Source organism: Schistocerca nitens, chromosome 1, assembly GCF_023898315.1.
Source record: "Schistocerca nitens isolate TAMUIC-IGC-003100 chromosome 1, iqSchNite1.1, whole genome shotgun sequence".
Taxonomy (NCBI): Eukaryota; Metazoa; Arthropoda; class Insecta; order Orthoptera; family Acrididae; genus Schistocerca; species Schistocerca nitens.
Genome location: NC_064614.1, coordinates 811,660,173 through 811,679,911, shown reverse-complemented (window position 1 = coordinate 811,679,911; position 19,739 = coordinate 811,660,173). Strand labels below are relative to the sequence as shown.

General features: G+C 40.6%; 1 protein-coding gene across 5 annotated transcripts in view; it reads left to right on the top strand.

Moving 5' to 3' along the window:
- LOC126262599 (polypyrimidine tract-binding protein 1) overlaps nt 1-19,739 on the top strand; it is a 267,901-nt gene that overhangs the window by 132,723 nt on the left and 115,439 nt on the right. For all 5 annotated transcript variants that reach the window (XM_049959377.1, XM_049959370.1, XM_049959355.1 and 2 more), the window contains exon 4: nt 3,306-3,452. In XM_049959377.1, the coding sequence (XP_049815334.1) occupies nt 3,306-3,452 (147 nt within the window). The remainder of the gene's footprint in view (nt 1-3,305; nt 3,453-19,739) is intronic.

Here is a 19,739-nt window from a genome sequence, read left to right as displayed (position 1 = left end):
ATCTTATCAAAGTTCCTGCCGCCCGACTTCCTCCCTAACTTCCCCCTCCCTTTTCATCATTCCATATTCTCCCATCGCTACCGCCAACGCAGTCATTTGTCTTAATCAGACCGTTATTATTCAACAAGTGAAAACAGATACGTCGAGCCGTTCTAAGGTGATCATATTTTTTATAAATGCGGCAATTGATTTTTCTTTATATGGATAAATAAATAAATACGTAACACACGAAGGGAAACTTCTGAAAAAAATCTCTGAACGTTTTTGACAGATTGACTTCAAATTTTGACGCAATATTCTGAAGGACGTATATCCATTTCTCATATATGTGAGAAACGTGTACTTCGTTTTATCTTTCTTTTTCATCTAACCAGACTGAATCACAGCGACGCGTGGCCGGAAACAGCTACTACATAATGACGTTAAGTAGTAGCAAATAGTCTTTTTTAGGTTAGCACAATTTCATAACTTACTACGTGGGCACTAATCAACTGATTTAGAGAAAATGATAAAACAAGAATAAACGTTGGGATAAAATGCGAATCGAAGTTATCCAAGTAGTATTACTAAAGGATGATAATATATGATGAAGCCAATAAGTTATCTTTAGTGAAATGATACACCATTCAAAAACTCTGGTTAATTGCTCAGTGATGTGTGACGCATGTTCAAAAGCTAAAGTGGGAAGTCTACCGTCAAACCGATCCACCGCTATTGTAAGACATGCATTCTGGACGAATGACATTTCACATTTACGTCCAGCCATCCTGTTTAATGTTTTATTTGATTTTCGTAGACCATATGAAGCTAATATGAGGACTTTACGTGATCTTGGCCGATCCTAGTAAAACCGAGCTAGTGGCAGCTTTCCATGACCTCCATGTTTGCTTCGTCCGTATCCTCCTCCCATCGTAGGATCCCATCACGCAGCACCAACTGTCCGTTACCTTTCTTGTCTATTGTGAGGTATTGAAGAACGTCTACCCTCCATAACATTAAAAGGAACACACATGATCGCACAAACTAAGAAGTAATTTTCTGTTTAGCCATCAACAGACGGTGTACATGAGACTATAAATCGCCTATAGACTTCAATGTACCTTCACTGTAGTGTAGGTTGTTGTTAAGAATGATTTTAATTAATTCATTAATTTCGTCCCTCCATTTTCCACCATACGGAGTACAATAAGTGTGGCTATGTTCAACTGACTTCACATTGTTTCATGTTTTCTTGGCCAGATTAGTGTTCGTTTTTCCTATTGCCCTTCTGCACTATAGCAGTGATTCGCTTGGGTATTGGATCAATTTTATTAAGGCCTGATAACATGAAGTAACATGTATTTACTTAGTCTTTTTGTAATCTGGCTGCTTCCGCATTGTTAGGATACTCGAAAAACCATTATTCCAGTTTAGTAGACCTCCGTACTACAAATGTATCACCCTTCTTGAAGCATACAGGTGATACGTCGCGGGCGCTTGGCCGAAATACTATTTCTTCGCCTCAACGGAGAGCCTAGTTTACGGGGCCTAAGGAGCTCTTTTTGTGGGAACGGGCATCTTCTGCAAGCCAGGTGGGGTGTTGTATTATTCAGCGTGTTTCTCTCCCTTTTCCTCCAGCAGGTTTTTTTTTTTTTTTTTTTTTTTTTTTTTTTTTTTTTTTTTTTTCCTCTCTCTGTATCTAGCCACAAGCGCTCTACGGCAAAGTAGCACTATTGCCTTTCGCACGTGCACACGTGCTCGCTGCTCCGGAGAAACTCTCCCGTAGGTGGGGGACTGAACGCAGCGCAGATCAAATGTCGTCCGTAATATGTGATTACGGGGACACTAACTGCTGTCGCTTAATGGAAGCACTGCCAAAACTTTTAGTCCATAAAATACTACCCGAAATCACAATTACTAGCACCCATTTTCACTCTAATTCACCTACCGTACACAGTCGCATAGATTATGTAATTGTTAACTTTGACAGTGTTAAGATAGGCTGTTAAAATTTTAATTGATCTGGAGAATAAAGGCTAAAAAACAGCAAAAGCTTTTCTCTAACAAGTTGAGAATAAAGGGGGAGGGGGTGGATATGGGCATACAAGCTATTACAAAATAAAGGTCTTAGATTCTGCCTGTAGAACATTAAAAGGGGGGAGGAGGTTGGTACATCGCTACTAAACCATCGGAAAGTTACTAATACACATTCTATTTAAAGGAGGTCATATTTATAGTTGTGCATTAATTAATAACAATTATTGGATCTCCACTGGTATTTTAGACACCAAATTCAGTAGGAAATATCCTGTTTTATACCTTCTGCAATCGTAACTTTTGCGAGGGGTTAGTAATCTGGGATTAAGCATGGTTTTTATGGACATGTAGTTTCCATTGAATGATGACGGGTGTTCCAAAGAAAGACACATCTTCGTCTGTGCATGAGACCTAACAGCAATCACCATGTTCCCAAGCGTTTCAGCGCTGCTGTTCTGACCAAGTTAGTCATGGAACAACAGTTGTACTTATGGACATCTATCAGTTTCTTACCGGTTGCTGTTCATTATTACCGTGCTGCTGTAAAACAGTCTATAAGAACGTTCCCAAGAACTTAAACTGTTCGTCGTACCGCTACAGATCACTTACGCTTGTGCATTCAAGGAAAACACTATCATCTTGGCATTCGAGCACATCTCATTAACACGTTTAGGTGCTCTGTTAGCAATTTTAAGGTAATTCCTTGAGTTTTGCATTAGTTTTCTCTCGGGTAAAGGCGTAATATACACACTTTCCTAGCGCACATTTTGCCATAGATCCGTTTATAACTGGCTACGTAAGTCACATCATACGTCGAACTAAGGCAAGGGCGTACTACTTTCAGTGCGATCATTCTTATTAAAACAATGAGATGTTACCCAATCGTGGAGATGTGCGCAGTTTTACTTTTTTTAAAAGTAGATTCGTTTATTTCAAGCATTAGTTACATAATTCTCCAGAAAACTTAAATATCGTGTAGTTGTTTACAACATTTCTAAAGGTAAAATACGTCAGCAAGACCTCAAAGCAATGCATATATTGGAAATACCTTGTAGCTTAGTTTAATGTTTACCGCGAGAAAACTCTTGCAACAGGTAAGTCCTAATACGGAGGGACACACGTCTTTGGAATAATTTTGAACACTGTTATAACGCAGATATTTCAAAATGATGGTTACTTCCCTAATTCATGTTTTCATTCATATCAACTTCGTCGTGTTACTGGTTAGGAATACCAGTTGAAAATTTAATTGGAGTCTTAAAAGATTTGAATAAGACACATGTTTTCAGGCATTCCTGGAGATGGCTGACGAGGTCGCAGCGTCCACCATGGTGAACTACTTCACATCATGTGTGGCACAACTTCGCGGCCGAGCAGTCTATGTGCAGTTTTCCAACCACAAGGAACTCAAGACCGACCAGACGCATTCCAACGCGGTGAGTAATTGTGTGTGTGTGTGTGTGTGTGTGTGTGTGTGTGTGTGTGTGTGTGTGCGCGCGCGTGTGCGTGCGTGCGCGCGTGCGTTTCCAATATGAGGCAAATCTGGTTGGACGCAAGATTATTACAAATTGTGCGGTTGATGTGTAGGGAGATCGCGAGAGAGAGGTACGAATCGAACTGCTACCACTGATCAGCTTTAATGAACGGAATTAATGTCAATAAAAAAACTCTGCATTATGTAAAAACTATGTATGAAATGCGTCTGTGCCGGTAGTAACAACCCTTACTATTGAAATTGCCACTACATAAGAAAGGCAAGGAAAAAGTGAAAAATTTAACGGATCGCGACACGAAGCCCAATTACGGGTGCGCGGACACGAAGAAAGGCGATTAACTAACGAGGGCGTTGCCGCCACACTTGCGGCCAAATGGCGTGCGTTTGCCTCCTATTAGCGTAATTCGGAGGCGGCGCGCAAACTGCGGACCGGAACGCCATTTGCCGGGCCAGGCCGCGCCGCGCCTCAACTCGCCTCTTTTATTGGGAAAGCGATTTGCAGGTAACAGGGTCCGGCCGACCGTCTTGAAGGCGATGGAGTGGACGCTAGCTTCTCCCCTTCCCTTGCTTCTCACCCTAGCTTTCTTCTTCTTCTTCTTCTTCTTCTTCTTCTCTCACCTCTTTCCTTCTGTTGCGCCTTCTAACAGAACAGCGGTAACCTATGAATGTGAACTCCAGTAAAAGCTTCACAGGATATCTTGGAAGTTCTTAAGACTGGCTCCCTCAAACACACAAACACACAAATTTGCAATATTACGGAAATCACCTGACCAAAAATGTTATAATGAAGGTGATGCACATCCGTAAAACAAAATTCCCTGTTTTGAAGCTTTTACGAACGAACAAATCATCTCGATGCAGCCGTGTTGCCCGTGCGAATGTGACGTTGTGTGAAGTGTGCACAATGATGTACAAAATCGAGTAAAAAAATCGATCTAATTGCCATTAGAGACCACTAAGTTAGAAAAACTCTACCTCATCCTATTCTCTTGACATGTGTAAAGCCAAATGTTCATGGAATTGATGTATGGGTGGTGGAAGTTTGATCACCAGTAGACAGTTCTTTCCTGGGTGTGTAGCACGTAATACAAAAGATATCATTATGATGGGATACTATAGAAGAGTAGTGAAGAAAAAACTGGGATAGCTTCAAACATCCTTATTTTCATTTTTCTTGGTTTCTGTACAGCACTTAAAAATAGGCTTAGCAAGCAATGTTTTAAATACTGTAACCTATTTTCTTGCATGTCCTTTTCTGATCATACACCATTGCTATGCGGGTATTTACCTAGTCACCTGCCTTCATAGCAGAGGTCGCTAACATGTACTTCGACAGTGGCCCATAAGTCAGGAGTAGCTGTTGGAATCCTGATGTTGCAAGGATTGTCATCAGCTGTATCTGCCCACAAAGGTTGGTTGATGTACAGGCACCCAAATGACCAGACACTATGCTCTTGCCATGTGCTAAATTACTAAAGTCCTTGCAGAGTTTCATACTGTTCTTGAAACATTGTTATTGGTCGTGGAGGGTTAAAGAAGTGATATATGCTGACAGAGTTTCTCACTTCTCTCTATATCACCAACACCAATCCAGAATACTATATAGCAATAGATTCTCACTCACCAGTAACTGTCCATAGTTCGTTGTCTAGTGCCTAGCGTTACTGCCTCTGGATTACGGGGTCCTATGTTCGAACCCGCCTTGGTTGGGGATTTTCTCCACCTGGAGACTGGGTTGTTTGTGTTATTCTTACCAACATTCGGGTAGTGGCGAGACTGGAAATGGAAAGATAGGAACTTCTACGTGTGCTAATGACAACACTGTTGAGTGCACCACCACCACTACCAGTCACGGTTAGTTTCAACACTTTATAGATAATCCATCAAATAGAATTCTCTCTATCTCTCTCTCACCTCTCCCACCCTCTCTCACCTCTCCCACCCTCTCTCACCTCTCCCACCCTCTCTCACCTCTCCCACCCTCTCTCACCTCTCCCACCCTCTCTCACCTCTCCCACCCTCTCTCACCTCTCCCACCCTCTCTCACCTCTCCCACCCTCTCTCACCTCTCCCACCCTCTCTCACCTCTCCCACCTCTCTCTCACCTCTCTCACCTCTCTCTCACCTCTCCCACCCTCTCTCACCTCTCCCACCCTCTCTCACCTCTCCCACCCTCTCTCGCCTCTGCCCTCTCCCCCCTCTCCCCCGCCATCTCCTCTGCCCCACCCTATCTCCCCTGCCCCACCCCCCATCTCCCCTGCCCCTCGTCAGATTGAACTTGCCACAACGCACATGGTTCCTTCTGACACAGGTGCAGATTTACAGTAAGTTCACAGAATGAACTCGTATACACGTGTAATTAGCGTGGAAGGTGAGGCACGATATCCTAAATGTTAAGTAACTTGTTACGGGTACATTTTATGACTACTTGTCTGGCACCTCTTGCTGTGTGTGATGTAGCTCCTGTTTGCTTGAAGCACAATGTTATATGTTGAACTCCAGCATTTGAAACTAATTACCAAGCAAATGGATAACAAGTAAATGTCACTACTGAGGCAGTCTGGTAAACTGAATGACATTCATAGCCCCACACTAGACTGTTAGATCTAATTTTATGGAAAGACCTCTGGTGTAACAACAGTCTATTTTCAGTTAAACAAATATTTTATACAGGGTGTATAAGACCCGGGAGTTCCGGGGAAAACCCAGGAATTTTTTTCATCCAGAAGAAAAATGGGAAGAACCCGGGAATTGTTTATATTTCCAGGAATTTTTCATTGTTTTAGTTTTCAGTTAATTTGTTGTAATTTTGACTGGTAAGAACTGATACTCAACAGAGGATATAGTACTGTGGTAATAAAACACAAACAAAAGAGAAAATGAAAATAAAAACTTAAATTGCAAAGGAAATGTCCCATATACAACAACAAAACACAGTGCTCATGCAAAGGTCTACCAACAGCACAATTTGCCAAAGGCTTTAGGAAGACTATGCAGTGCTTCATAACAAGAAATTTACTTGGAGTGTGACATCACAACTGTTCACGTTATATCCATTTTAGTAGTTACGAGTGGGCTCATCAGCATGCAAAGTTGAGTCGCGTGAGAGTATAATACGTTCATCATAAGAGTAAACCTGATGTAAACAAACACAAATGCGATGATTGGTCAGAACCCGTAGCACACATACACTGGTGGTTTTACGCTCTTGGAAGTAGGTCCTACATCATCATCATCATCATCATCATCATCATCATCATCATAATCATCATCTTGGGCAGTTTCCAGCCTCTTGTTGGGTTTGTATGGAACGCAGGCCTCTCCATTGTCTTCTGTCTTGCCACCATGTCTCTGTCTTCACCTGGGTCCAATCTTCTCCTTTCTTCTGGATGCATTCCTCTACTCCTTTCAGCCATCTCTCTCTCGGTCTTCCTCTTAGTCTCTTTCCTTCCAGTTTCATCTCGTGTATCCTCCTGGGCATCCTCTTCTCCTCCATTCCCTTAACTTGTCCATACCATCTCAGCTTTGATTTATCTATCTCCTCCTGTAATGGTTCCACCTTCATTAACTCTCTGATACTCTCATTTCGTAACCTGTCTATCGTTGTCACTCCAATACTGTTTCCAAGAATTTCATCTCGCTATCTTGTACTTAACTGTCCTCTCTTCCTTTCATAACCCAGGTATGTGATGCATATATCAGAATTGGGACATAGTATGACTGGTATATAACCTTTTTACTGATTTGGGGTACATCCTTGTTCCATATCAGGCTTCTGAAACTCTTCCAAAATGCTTCGGCTTTTCTCCCCCGCTTGTTTATTTCTGTTGTTTTTCCCATCTTCCTGTATCAGGCTTCCTAGGTACTTGAAATTCTCCACTCTCCTCAATCGTTCCCCACCAATTGTTCCTGCTGCTCCTCTCTCATTTCTTGTTGTGATAATCATCTCTCTCTTACTTCTACTAAATTTCATGCTTATGTATTATATATCATATATCTTATTACTAAGTTATGTTAAATGAAACTTTTAAGATATTCAAATGTATTAACAGCCGTCAACGTTTTTCTTAAATCGTGCTTTACCTATGTAGTTTTTATTTCAAAACTTGGTTTCAGTCACAGCCTCTGCAGCATTGTGCTCTTATTGTCACACTGTTAATGCGCAGTATAGAAATGGCTAAGGCTGCATTCTTTTCCATAGTGAAACATGCGCGTGGAACACGCTTAAAAAGTGCCGAGAAACAGGCCACTCTTCATGTTTTTCGTAAATTTATGGAGATAATCAGCTTTGAAGTTTTTCCAGTGTTGTATATATGGCAGTTGATTGATGAACATTGAACGAGTAGCGCAGTAGTTAGCGTAATAAAATGTGAACCAAGCGCAGTTACTTGTGCGTTGGTTCAAATCTCCCCAGTATCAGATTTTTTTCCTTGTTCAATTTGAGTTACCTACGTCTCTTAATTATAAAACTCATTATTTTTTATGAATAATGCAAAATTACAGTTTCCATTTCAAATACAAATTCGTAATCATTGATGTTTTATGAAAGACTGTTCATAAAAACGGCTCGAATTAAGAAAACATAACAATTTATTTTTTTAAGACAAAAAACAAACCAAATCCTCTTTATTTCGACTATGTCCATAGTTTTATAACACAGAGGTAGATAAGTATCGTGGGAACACAAAAAACAATCATTTTCACAGTATCGGGCACATCATACAAATGCTGCATTTTTACATGTGCTACTGTTCCATTACAATATGAACCCAACAGAACCAAGACGTGGGATTTGGCCCGAGAAGTAACAAGACTGATAAGCTCCCTGGAACTACCGCATGCAGCTTTTTCACACTGCTGAACACTGGCGGAATATAGGCATTTTTACGCACTTTAAATTTGCACATTTTAGTATGATTCACGACATTCCGATGCTCGTGGAGTATCCTCTGATGTCTTTTATGACATAATGTAAGATCTTCTGATGTTATACATTTAACGAACACACGGGCTTCCTACGTCGTCATAGCTGTGCAAGCGCGGTGGCGCCTGTTATCTGGCACACTCTGGCAACTGCTGAAACGAACCTATTTCTAACAGGTGTCGGGAAAATATTGTGAATGATTGTTTGAAAAGCATACTTTCAAAGTAAATTTCCTTTTACACAAGTTGAACCTATGTGTGAGAATGTACAATGAGTTTTTTAAATCGCAGAGCGTTTGACTCTCATTTAAAAATCAACTTCTTGATGATGATCCATTTAGAAGAATTTCGAGCCCAGGTAAGACATTTATGTCGCTAAAAATTTTATTGGCACATGTGTATGATGTATCTTAAAGTGTAACACGTGCAAAAAAAGATCAACGTTGTGTGTGAAAGTTTGGTTTTTCTTTTAGTAACACGATGTGTATTTATTTAAACCATTAACTTTTCCTGTTTGTGTGTCACACTACTTAACAGTGATCTTGCTATTGGCTGATTCCATCACATGTCGTATGCTCGGAATAACCACTGTCATCGGCTGGCGAGATCACGTGATATAAGCTATGACTGGCAAACAAAATTGCATCGCAATCTCGATTTCAATGCTTTGGGAAGTACCATACGGTGTTTGGTGGAATTCAAATTTATACTTTCGTAATACGAAAATACGCAGCGTATGTGTTGCTGCACATCAAAGGTCTTTCCGAAACGTTTTTTTTTTTTTTTTTTTCCTCCTTCTTGAGTTTAGTTTTCTAAAGTTCAAGGAAATTCTACACCTGTCTATAAAAGTGTAACCATTCACGGCATTGATAAGTTTTATGGTTCCGAGGGAAAATATGCCGTCATTTAACCCTTAAAAAGTGTTTTTTCACCTGGTAGAAAGTGTTTCTTTAACTGGGAAGTCCGGGAATTTTTTTCCTTGCCCGCATATTCACCCAGTTACAAATTACCAATGAATCAATGTATCTTCACTTGAAGTTGTGCTTAGTTAGAACAAGGTGTTGTCAGTATAGTATGTGGTTTTAATCTTGTAACGGGAGAACTGACACCTTGTTCAGTGTGAAAGAATTCCAGAGAAGTAACCCTTAGGAACAATTTTCAAGATCTACAACGGGTAATTCATTTTCATTTCATACCTGACCTGTACTAACTGTCAGTGGCGGTGTGTGCATGTTGAGTTTGTCATCAGTGTGTGTTGCCTGAGAAAGTACGGATCGATTTGTTTTCCAGTATAAAATTCATTCTTCTGCATCAGCACTACCAAATGGCACACTAAGACACACTGAGGACTGCATAGGCTTCACATTTCCTAAGTAGTGCACTCTGCAAAATCTTGCTGTTTTGTTTATGCCATCTTACATGTAACACATTGACTCAGTTCAACTGTAAGAGAATTAACTCCACATGCAATTATGCATCTTGAACTTATGCTGGAAGTACACAGTTAGTTCTCAAACAATGGTGTCTATAATAGAGAGTATGATCTCACAAAATCGAAATACTTTTTCAAGATTTTCCATAATAACGCCAAGGCCCTAATTAGTGTAAAATGCATGAAACTGATGATCATATCGAATCTACAAGCATTTTTTATTGAATTTCGGATTATGAGATTATAAAGTTCATGAAGACTTAAAAGATCGCAGATAAATTTGGGAGTAAAGTCACCGAAGGTCAGCAACAAAAATTGTAAACATAGCTACAGTGAGTGAGGCACGGGTAAGTAGTCAGTCAACCGCACACACATCAGATGTATAGTGATACTAAAGTGTATACTGAGATTGTGAAGAGAAGGGGATTTGAATCAAATATATGAATGTGCATTATTCTGCTGGAATAAAAAAATAACGTTAATAATTACATAACGCCACATACATACATACAATATCTTTTGCAGTAACGAAATATTTAGTCTAGTAATTAGAACACCCCCTTTGTTTCCTACTCTTTCCTCACGTAACAGTCGGTGTTGGTTCTAAATAATGAAGATCAGGGTTTGATGTCCCTTGGATATTAGTGTGTGTTCACTTGTGGAAACTGGCACGAATGTGCCCAGATATCAATGTAATATGGTATTTGCATTATGTGATTTAAAAAAAATCACCAAAAACTTAACTTTGGATGGGTGGACAGGAATTAAAATTGCCTCTCGTTGAAGGCGAACTCTTAGTGCCAGCCGTTCCTCCCACTTCTTCCCTCAACCCCACCCCCTTCCATTATCATCTTCTTGTTCATATGGTATTACCTCTTTCAGTTAATGGTTAAAAATAGAATTCTGTGTGGTTTTGGGTCTGAATAGTGTACAGTTTGTTATCGCTATCATTCAGTTCCCCCACGGTTGTGCTATATTTGACATCCTGCTCCGCAGAAAGAAATTTCCCCTAGATCTCTCTGCATACAATAAACTTCACGCTCAAGATTCTTGCCATTACATCAGCCCTAGTCAGATAAATAAAACGCCAACACTCCTGTGACAGTGATACTGTACAGACTAGGAATGTTAAAATAGTGAAATTCATGAATTAATTGACTTGGCTGTTTGAAAATCAATGTTTCAATATTGATAAGTCTTCTATGTAGGTAACGCCAGTATTAGACAAAATAAAATATTGTCCTTCAGTGTATGTCCCATTACGTGTGCAGCACAACGCTTCGGCAATTTGTCAGAAGCTCTCATGGCAGGAAGCAGTATTTTTGATTGAACTCAATGGCCTCACATATGAGTGACAGATTACTGGCAGTTTCACCTGCAATCCATCAGTCATTCACTAAAATCCGTGATATGGGAGCCTATTCATTAAGCAGTTGCATCCATTGTTTTGAACGCCACACTCGTGAGGGTCTACTGTGGAAAATAGAGCCATGTTTAACCTTGTGGTAGGTGCATGCTACTTTGTTCTGTGGTTTTAATGAGTCATTGAAATGATGAGAAACAATGTTTCAGTAATTTATTTCATAGGCAGTTAACACGTGTTCTTGTGCTGTTGTCTTCAGACCAGAGACTGGTTTGATGCAGCTCTCCATGCTACTCTTTATCATGTGCAAGCTTCATCTCCAAGTATTTGCTGCAACCTGCATCTTTCTGAATCTGCTTAGTGTATTCACCTCTTTGTCTCCCTCCTTTGTTTCACTCTATGCTGCCCTCCACTACTAAACTTGTGATCCCTTGATGCCTCAGAACATGTCCTACCAACCGATTCGTTCTTCTAGTCAAGTTGTGCCACAAATTTCCCTTCTCCTCATCAGTTATGTGATTTACCCATCTATTCTTCAGCATTCTAATGTAGCACCACATTTCGAAAGCTTCTATTCTCTTCTTGTCTAAACTATTTATCGTCCATGTTTCACTTCCATATGTGGCTGCACTCCGTACAAATACTTTCAGAAATGAGTTCCTGACACTTAAATCTATACTCGATGTTAACAAATTTCTCTTCTTCAGAAACTCTTTCCGCACCATTGCCAGTCTACATTTTATATCCTCTCTACTTCAACCATCATCAGTTATTTTGCTCCCCAAATAGCAATACTCATTTACTGGTTCAAATGTCTCATTTCCTAATCTAATTCCCTCAGCATCACCTGATTTAATTCAACTGCATTCCATTACTCTTGTTTCACTTTAGTTGATGATGATCATCTGACATCCTCCTTTCAGGACACTGTCCATTCCATTCAATTGCTCTTCCAGGTCCTTTGCTGTCTGACAGAATTAAAATGTCATCGGTTAACCTCAAAGTTTTAATTTCTGCTCCATGGATTTTAATTCCTGCTCCGAATTTTCCTTTTGTATCCTTTACTGCTTGCTCAGTATACTGATTGAATAACATCTGGGAGAGGCTACAACCCTGTCTCACACCCTTCCCAACCACTGCTCCCCTTTCGTGCCTCTCGACTAGTATGACTGCCATATGGTTTCTCTACAAATTGTAAATAGCCTTTCGCTCCTTGTATTTTATCCCTGCCACCTTCAGAATTTGAAAGAGAGTATTTCAATCACCATTGTCAAAAGCTTTCTCTTAAGTCTACAAATGCTGGAAATGTAGGTTTGCCTTTCCTTAATCTTTCTTGTAAGATAAGTCGTAAGGTCAGTATTGCCTCACGTGTTAACAATATTTCTACGGAAACCCAAACAGATCTTCCCCGAGGTCGGCTTCTACCAGTTTTTCCATTCGTCTGTAAAGAATTCGTGTTAGTATTTTGCAGCTGTGACTTACTAAATTGATAGTTCGGCAATTTTCACATCTGTCAACCCCTGCTTTCTTTGGGATTGGAATTATTATATTCTTCTTGAAGTCTGAGGGTATTTCGCCTGTCTCGTACATCTTGCTCACCAGATGGTAAAGTTTTGTCAGGGCTGGCTCTCCGAAGGCTATCAGTAGTTGTAATGGAATGTTGTCTATTCCCGGGGCCTTGTTTCGACTTAGGTCTTTCACTGCTCTGTCAAACTCTTCACGCAGTATCGTACCTCCCATTTCATCTTATCTACATGCTCTTCCATTTCCATAATATTGTCCTCAAGAACATCGGCCTTGTACAGACCCTCTATATACTCCTCCCACCTTTCTGCTTTCCCTTCTTTGCTTAGGACTGGGTTTCCATCTGAGCTCTAGATATTCGTGCAAGTGGTTCTCTTTTCTCCAAAGGTCTCTCTAATTTTCCTGTAGGCAGTATCTATCTTACCCCTAGTGAGATAAGCCTCTACATCCTTACATTTGTCCTATAGCCATCCCTGCTTAGCCATTTTGCACTTTCTGTCGATATCATTTTTGAGATGTTTGTATTGCTTCTTGCCTGCTTCATTTACAGCTTTTTATATTTTCTCATGAATTAAGTTCAATAAATCTTCTGTCACCCAAGGATTTCTTCTAGCACTCATCTTTTTACTTACTCAAACCTCTGCTGCCTTCACTACTTCATCCCTCAAAGCTACCCATTCTTCTTCTACTGTATTTCTTTCCCCCGTTCTTGTCAATTGTTCTCTTATGCTCTCCCTGAAACTCTCTACAACCTCTGGTTTAGTCAGTTTATCCATGTCCTACCTCCTTAAATTCCCGCATTTTGCAGTTTCTTCAGTTTTAATCTGCGGTTCATAGCCAATAGATTGTGGTCAGAGTGCATATCTGCTCCTGGAGATGTCTTACAGCTTAAAACCTGGTTCCTAAATCGCTGTGTTGCCATCATGTAATCTATCTGAAAGATTCCAATGTCTCCAGGCCTCTTCCTCATATACAGTCTTCTTTCAGGGTTCTTAAACCAAGTGTTAGCTTTGAGATGCTGTGTGCAGTATTCTACCAGGCAGCTTTGTCTTTCATTCCTTACCCCATTCCATATTCTCACACTGCTTTTCCTTGTCTTCCTTTTCCTATTACCGAATTTGAGTCCCCTCATGACTATTAAATTTGTCACCCTTCACTATCTGAATAATTTCTTTTATCTCATCATACATTTCTTCAATTTCTTCATCATCTGCTGAACTAGTTGTCATATAAACTTGTACTAATGTGGTAGGTGTGGGCGTTTTGTCTGTCTTGCCTACAATAACGCATTCAGTATGTTGCTCATAGTAGTTTACCCATGCTTCTATATGTATGAATATAATAGAGGGAAACATTCCATGTGGGAAAATTATAACTAAAAGCAAAGATGATGTAACTTACCGAACGAAAGCGCTGGCAGGTCGATAGACACACAAACACACACATAAAATTCAAGCTTTCGCAACAAACTGTTGCCTCATCAGGAAAGAGGGAAGGAGAGGGAAAGACAAAAGGATGTGGGTTTTAAGGGGGAGGGTAAGGAGTCATTCCAATCCCGGGAGCGGAAAGACTTACCTTAGGGGGAAAAAAGGACAGGTATACATTCGCGCGCTCGCGATCAACAACCTGCCACCCTACCTAAAACCTCTTTCCTCATCACCTTAGCCAGCTTCATCCTGACCCACAACTTCTTCACTTTTGAAGGCCAGACATACCAACAATTAAAGGGAACAGCCATGGGTACCAGGATGGCCCCCTCGTACGCCAACCTATTTATGGGTCGCTTAGAGGAAGCCTTCTTGGTTACCCAGGCCTGCCAACCCAAAGTTTGGTTCAGATTTATTGATGACATCTTCATGACTCACAGTGAAGAAGAACTTCAGAATTTCCTCTCCAACCTCAACTCCTTTGGTTCCATCAGATTCACCTGGTCCTACTCCAAATCCCATGCCACTTTCCTTGACGTTGACCTCCACCTGTCCAATGGCCAGCTTCACACGTCCGTCCACATCAAACCCACCAACAAGCAACAGTACCTCCATTATGACAGCTGCCACCCATTCCACATCAAATGGTCCCTTTCCTACAGCCTAGGTCTTCGTGGCAAACGAATCTGCTCCAGTCCGGAATCCCTGAACGATTACACCAACAACCTGACAACAGCTTTCGCATCTCGCAACTACCCTCCCGACCTGGTACAGAAGCAAATAACCAGAGCCACTTCCTCATCCCCTTGAACCCAGAATCCCCCACAGAAGAACCACAAAAGTGCCCCACTTGTGACAGGATACTTTCCGGGACTGGACCAGACTCTGAATGTGGCTCTCCAGCAGGGATACGACTTCCTCAAATCCTGCCCTGAAATGAGATCCATCCTTCATGAAATCCTCCCCACTCCACCAAGAGTGTCTTTCCGCCGTCCACCTAACCTTCGTAACCTGTTAGTTCATCCCTATGAAATCCCCAAACCACCTTCCCTACCATCTGGCTCCTATCCTTGTAACCGCCCCCGGTGTAAAACCTGCCCCATGCACCCTCCCACCACCACCTACTCCAGTCCTGTAACCCGGAAGGTGTACACGATCAAAGGCAGAGCCACATGTGAAAGCACCCACGTGATTTACCAACTGACCTGCCTACACTGTGATGCATTCTATGTGGGAATGACCAGCAACAAACTGTCCATTCGCATGAATGGACACAGGCAGACAGTGTTTGTTGGTAATGAGGATCACCCTGTGGCTAAACATGCCTTGGTGCACGGCCAGCACATCGTGGCACAGTGTTACACCGTCCGGGTTATCTGGATACTTCCCACCCACACCAACCTATCCGAACTCCGGAGATGGGAACTTGCTCTTCAATATATCCTCTCTTCCCGTTACCCACCAGGCCTCAATCTCCGCTAATTTCAAGTTGCCGCCACTCATACCTCACCTGTCATTCAACATCATCTTTGCCTCTTCACTTCCGCCTCGACTGACATCTCTGCCCAAACTTTAAATATGTCTGCTTGTGTGTGTGTGTGTGTGTGTGTGTGTGTGTGTGTGTGTGTGTGTGTGTGGTGTGTGTGTGTGTGTGTGTGTGTGTGTGTGTGTCTGTCCTTTTTTCCCCCTAAGGTAAGTCTTTCCGCTCCCGGGATTGGAATGACTCCTTACCCTCCTCCTTAAAACCCACATCCTTTCGTCTTTCCCTCTCCTTCCCTCTTTCCTGATGAGGCAACAGTTTGTTGCGAAAGCTTGAATTTTGTGTGTGTGTGTGTGTTTGTGTTTGTTTGTGTGTCTATCGACCTGCCAGCGCTTTCGTTCGGTAAGTCACATCATCTTTGTTATATATTATTATTATTATTATTATTATTATTAAACCTACTCCTGCATTCTTCCTGCCGCTGAACTTCACTAATTCCTACTATATCTAACTTTAATCTATCCATTTCCCTTTTCAAAATTTTCTAATCTACCTGCCTAATTAAGGGAACTGACATTAACACATACAGTAAGCAAATGAGCCAGTTGCACCTAGCTTTTACATTTCTTTCTGTCTTCCACTCTTGTAGCAATATCTTGTGCTGCAACTATTGAAGTGATACCCAGTAGAATACGTGCATGCTGCTGTAATTAAATGGGAATTTTATATGCAGCAGATATGTTCTAAATTTGAGATTTTTGTCATTTCTCAAGCCAAATCAGCAGACCTTCCAGTCTTTCAACTGGTTTCAGTGATAACAAATTTGTTAGGTAAATGCAGAGTGCACTCATGATGGCGACATTTAAGCAAATTGTAGAAAACAACCATAGGCGACCTATGAGTGTTTTATGCAACCTTTTTTTTATTATTTATAAATTAGGTATCAAGTAAGTAAACTCCTGTCTGCCAAATTGTTAAAAGTTAGGAATTTGGTTTCAGTTTCTCTCTTGTGTCTTCATAGACATAACGTAAATATAAAGGAAAAAAATAATTGACTTACTTCAGTACAGTATGGCACTAGGGTACAGTTTTCTTTGAAGCCAAAAAATGGCTATTGAGGTACTTGGCTTAATATTTAAATTCCTTGTTCAAATGTATGTTAGTCTTCCGTTGCTTAGCAGCTTCTTAACCAATGGTATATCACTGAATCAGTTGTCACCAGTAATGTTAAGATGACTCCCGTCGAGACATTCCATCAATCTATTAACTATTTTTGTAGGAGAATGGCTTTGCTTGAAAGGCCACTGGCTGAGTGCCAATGTAAGTTTCCACATAAAAGTATAGGCATTTTTAGCAGCTACCAAAGCAAATGTCTTAATGCTGTTCTTGGAAGGCTTTTTGGAAGATATTGCCGGAACTGGCAATTTCCTGAAAAATTAAGTTACTTATTATCAACAGTTAAATATTCACATGTGACAGTGTTTTGAAGAACTGTTAACAACAAACTCAAAAATTTCTCTAACTGGGGATAATTTATCAATTTCTTTCTGAAGCCTTGGCCTGCAAGTCATCAAAACATAAACATCTCACCGAGCGAGGTGGCGTAGTGGTTAGCACACTGGACTTGCATTCGGGAGGACGACGGTTCAATCCCGTCTCCGGCCATCCTGATTTAGGTTTTCCGTGATTTCCCTAAATCGCTTCAGGCAAATGCCGGGATGGTTCCTTTGTAAGGGCACAGCCGATTTCCTTCCCTCACCCGAGCGTGCGCTCCATCTCTAATGACCTCGTTGTCGACAGGTCGTTAAACACTAATCTCCTCCTCCTCCCATAAACATCTCCCAAGCAACCTAATAATTTTTCACCCATAATTAGGTAATGGGATTCAAAGCCGTCTCCTCTGCAGTTATCCTGGAGCTTGCTACTATTTTTTCTAGAGCTTTCTGGGGTTCCTTTTACATATGGTATGCCGAAAAGTGGTCTTATTTGTCTCGTCAGTGAGTTAGCATCTCTTTCACTGAAATTTGATTTAAAGTTTCTTACCTAAATATTTGTGCAGTTGACATTGCTGCCTAAGAAAACGTCCAATAACTTTTCTTCAGAAACTAGTGCTGAAGTTCTCATTCTGGGCCACAGAGAAGAGTTGCTGTATTCTCTGACCTTGTTCTTACATTTCTGTTAGGGTAAGAATCAGGCGAGTTTGGTTTAATCCCTTCTGAAGATAACAGGAATGACTAAGACTCGTTGTTATCATGTTCGTTTGCAGATCATTGAGTTTCAGTATCATGATCACTTTCCATTAGCTGATTTTCATTTGAATCGGCTTCTTCATGGTCACTGTCCCCTCCTCAACCCACTTCATCCACACGTCAGTGTCAGGAGACCTCCACACATGTGAAGAACTTCATTTCCTTATTTTCTTTGTGTCTAACAGCACTAAAATAAAGACATGTTTGAGTATCAGTTCCTGTAAGTTATACTACATATTGAAGACTGCATACATATTCAATTTAGTTAACATAGTTCCTATAAATCAGATTAGTACAAAAATCATCTATTTTGCTAACTATGTATTTAGTGTGAAGTAGGTTTTTAAAAAAGGGAACATCTTCCATCAGAAATTAATATGTAGTTATGTGCATGGTGGACAGTTGTTCCCTCAGTCACTTCAGTGTGCTGGAACTATCAGTTTATCTGTTCAACTTCAAATTTAAATGGATCTTGAGCAATGAACAGATTTGAAAGGTACTGATCATGGAAACGTGTAACCTTCAAACATAATAGAACTAGTTGCAATCTCAAACACTGGGTGACAGGTCAGGTTGCCACTGCACGGTTAACAACAGTGGCAGTAGATATGTTTGCCTACTAAGCCTTGTAGAAAATAAATTTAAAGAACAGGAATTGTAATTTACTGAATTTGTTTTGAAAAAAATACATGGTTGGGATCTGCAGGTTACGTAGCAGAATATATTTTTTATTACACAAAGTGGATTGTATATCTTTCTAGGGTGCTAATACAGTTGGTTTTTCATTTATTAGTCCTCCATTTGTTTACCTTAATTAGTCTTATAGTTCAAGTGAAAATATTCAAGCAATTGTTTTGCAATATCGATGTGTGTAGAGAAATGTTGTTAGCAGCACTGTTGAGTGATCTACCAATGGTTAAAATTCTGTTAGTTGGAGTGAGGTCACATGAAAGGAAAGGCACATAAGTGTAGCTGTATAATAGATTTGTCCTAAAGGTTTAAATTAAAAATGCCTACTAACCGATTCTGTTCAGGAATGAATAACTGTAATAATGCACGCAGTAGTTTCATAAATTACTCAAAATCATCAAATGGAGCCCTGTGTATCGTGAATTCCTGATAGTTCTATCTCCATCACTAGCTTCAAAATGCTGATCACAGCAAAATCGGGAAGTGCCAGAAGTGGCAACTTGGGCCTGAACTTCGTTCCGAAAGTCATTTGTGGTCCCTGAATAACTATAACTCTTAATGTAAAGTTATTACTCAGCTTGGACTATCAGAAACAAAATAAAACTATAGAAACACGATTAACTCGAGTGGTGCCTGGCAACCAAATTGTTCTACGTTGCGTGTGATTCATCAGAGTACAATCTGCGATTTCCCCACACGTGCGGGGCCGCTACGGCAGGTATTACACTAACAGATTTCTTTGTCAAAGTTGATATGTCAAATATTTGTCAAAGAAATTTGAAGGCGTCATAGGGCACTTTGTCTAATCTCGTCTGTCGTAAAATATATTTGATTACATCTAGGGCCTCGCTGTATATTTCATCATAAGTCGCTTGTCTTCTGTTCACTGCAGTGTAACGTGTTACCAAGTGGAACGCTAGCATCGCTGCAGCGTTCTGTCATCTGTAGTGTGTTTATAAATGTGGCCGGTAAATACAGTTAGTGTGTACCGTCAACTACAAAATTAATAGAGATGTATGCAGCTGACGTGGCGCTTAACAACGTGAGGCACCCTGAATACAAAAATATTGCAGTCATTAGCCGTGAGATATGGTTTTCAGACACAAAATGTAATTAACTTGTTTACAAAATAAAAATAGT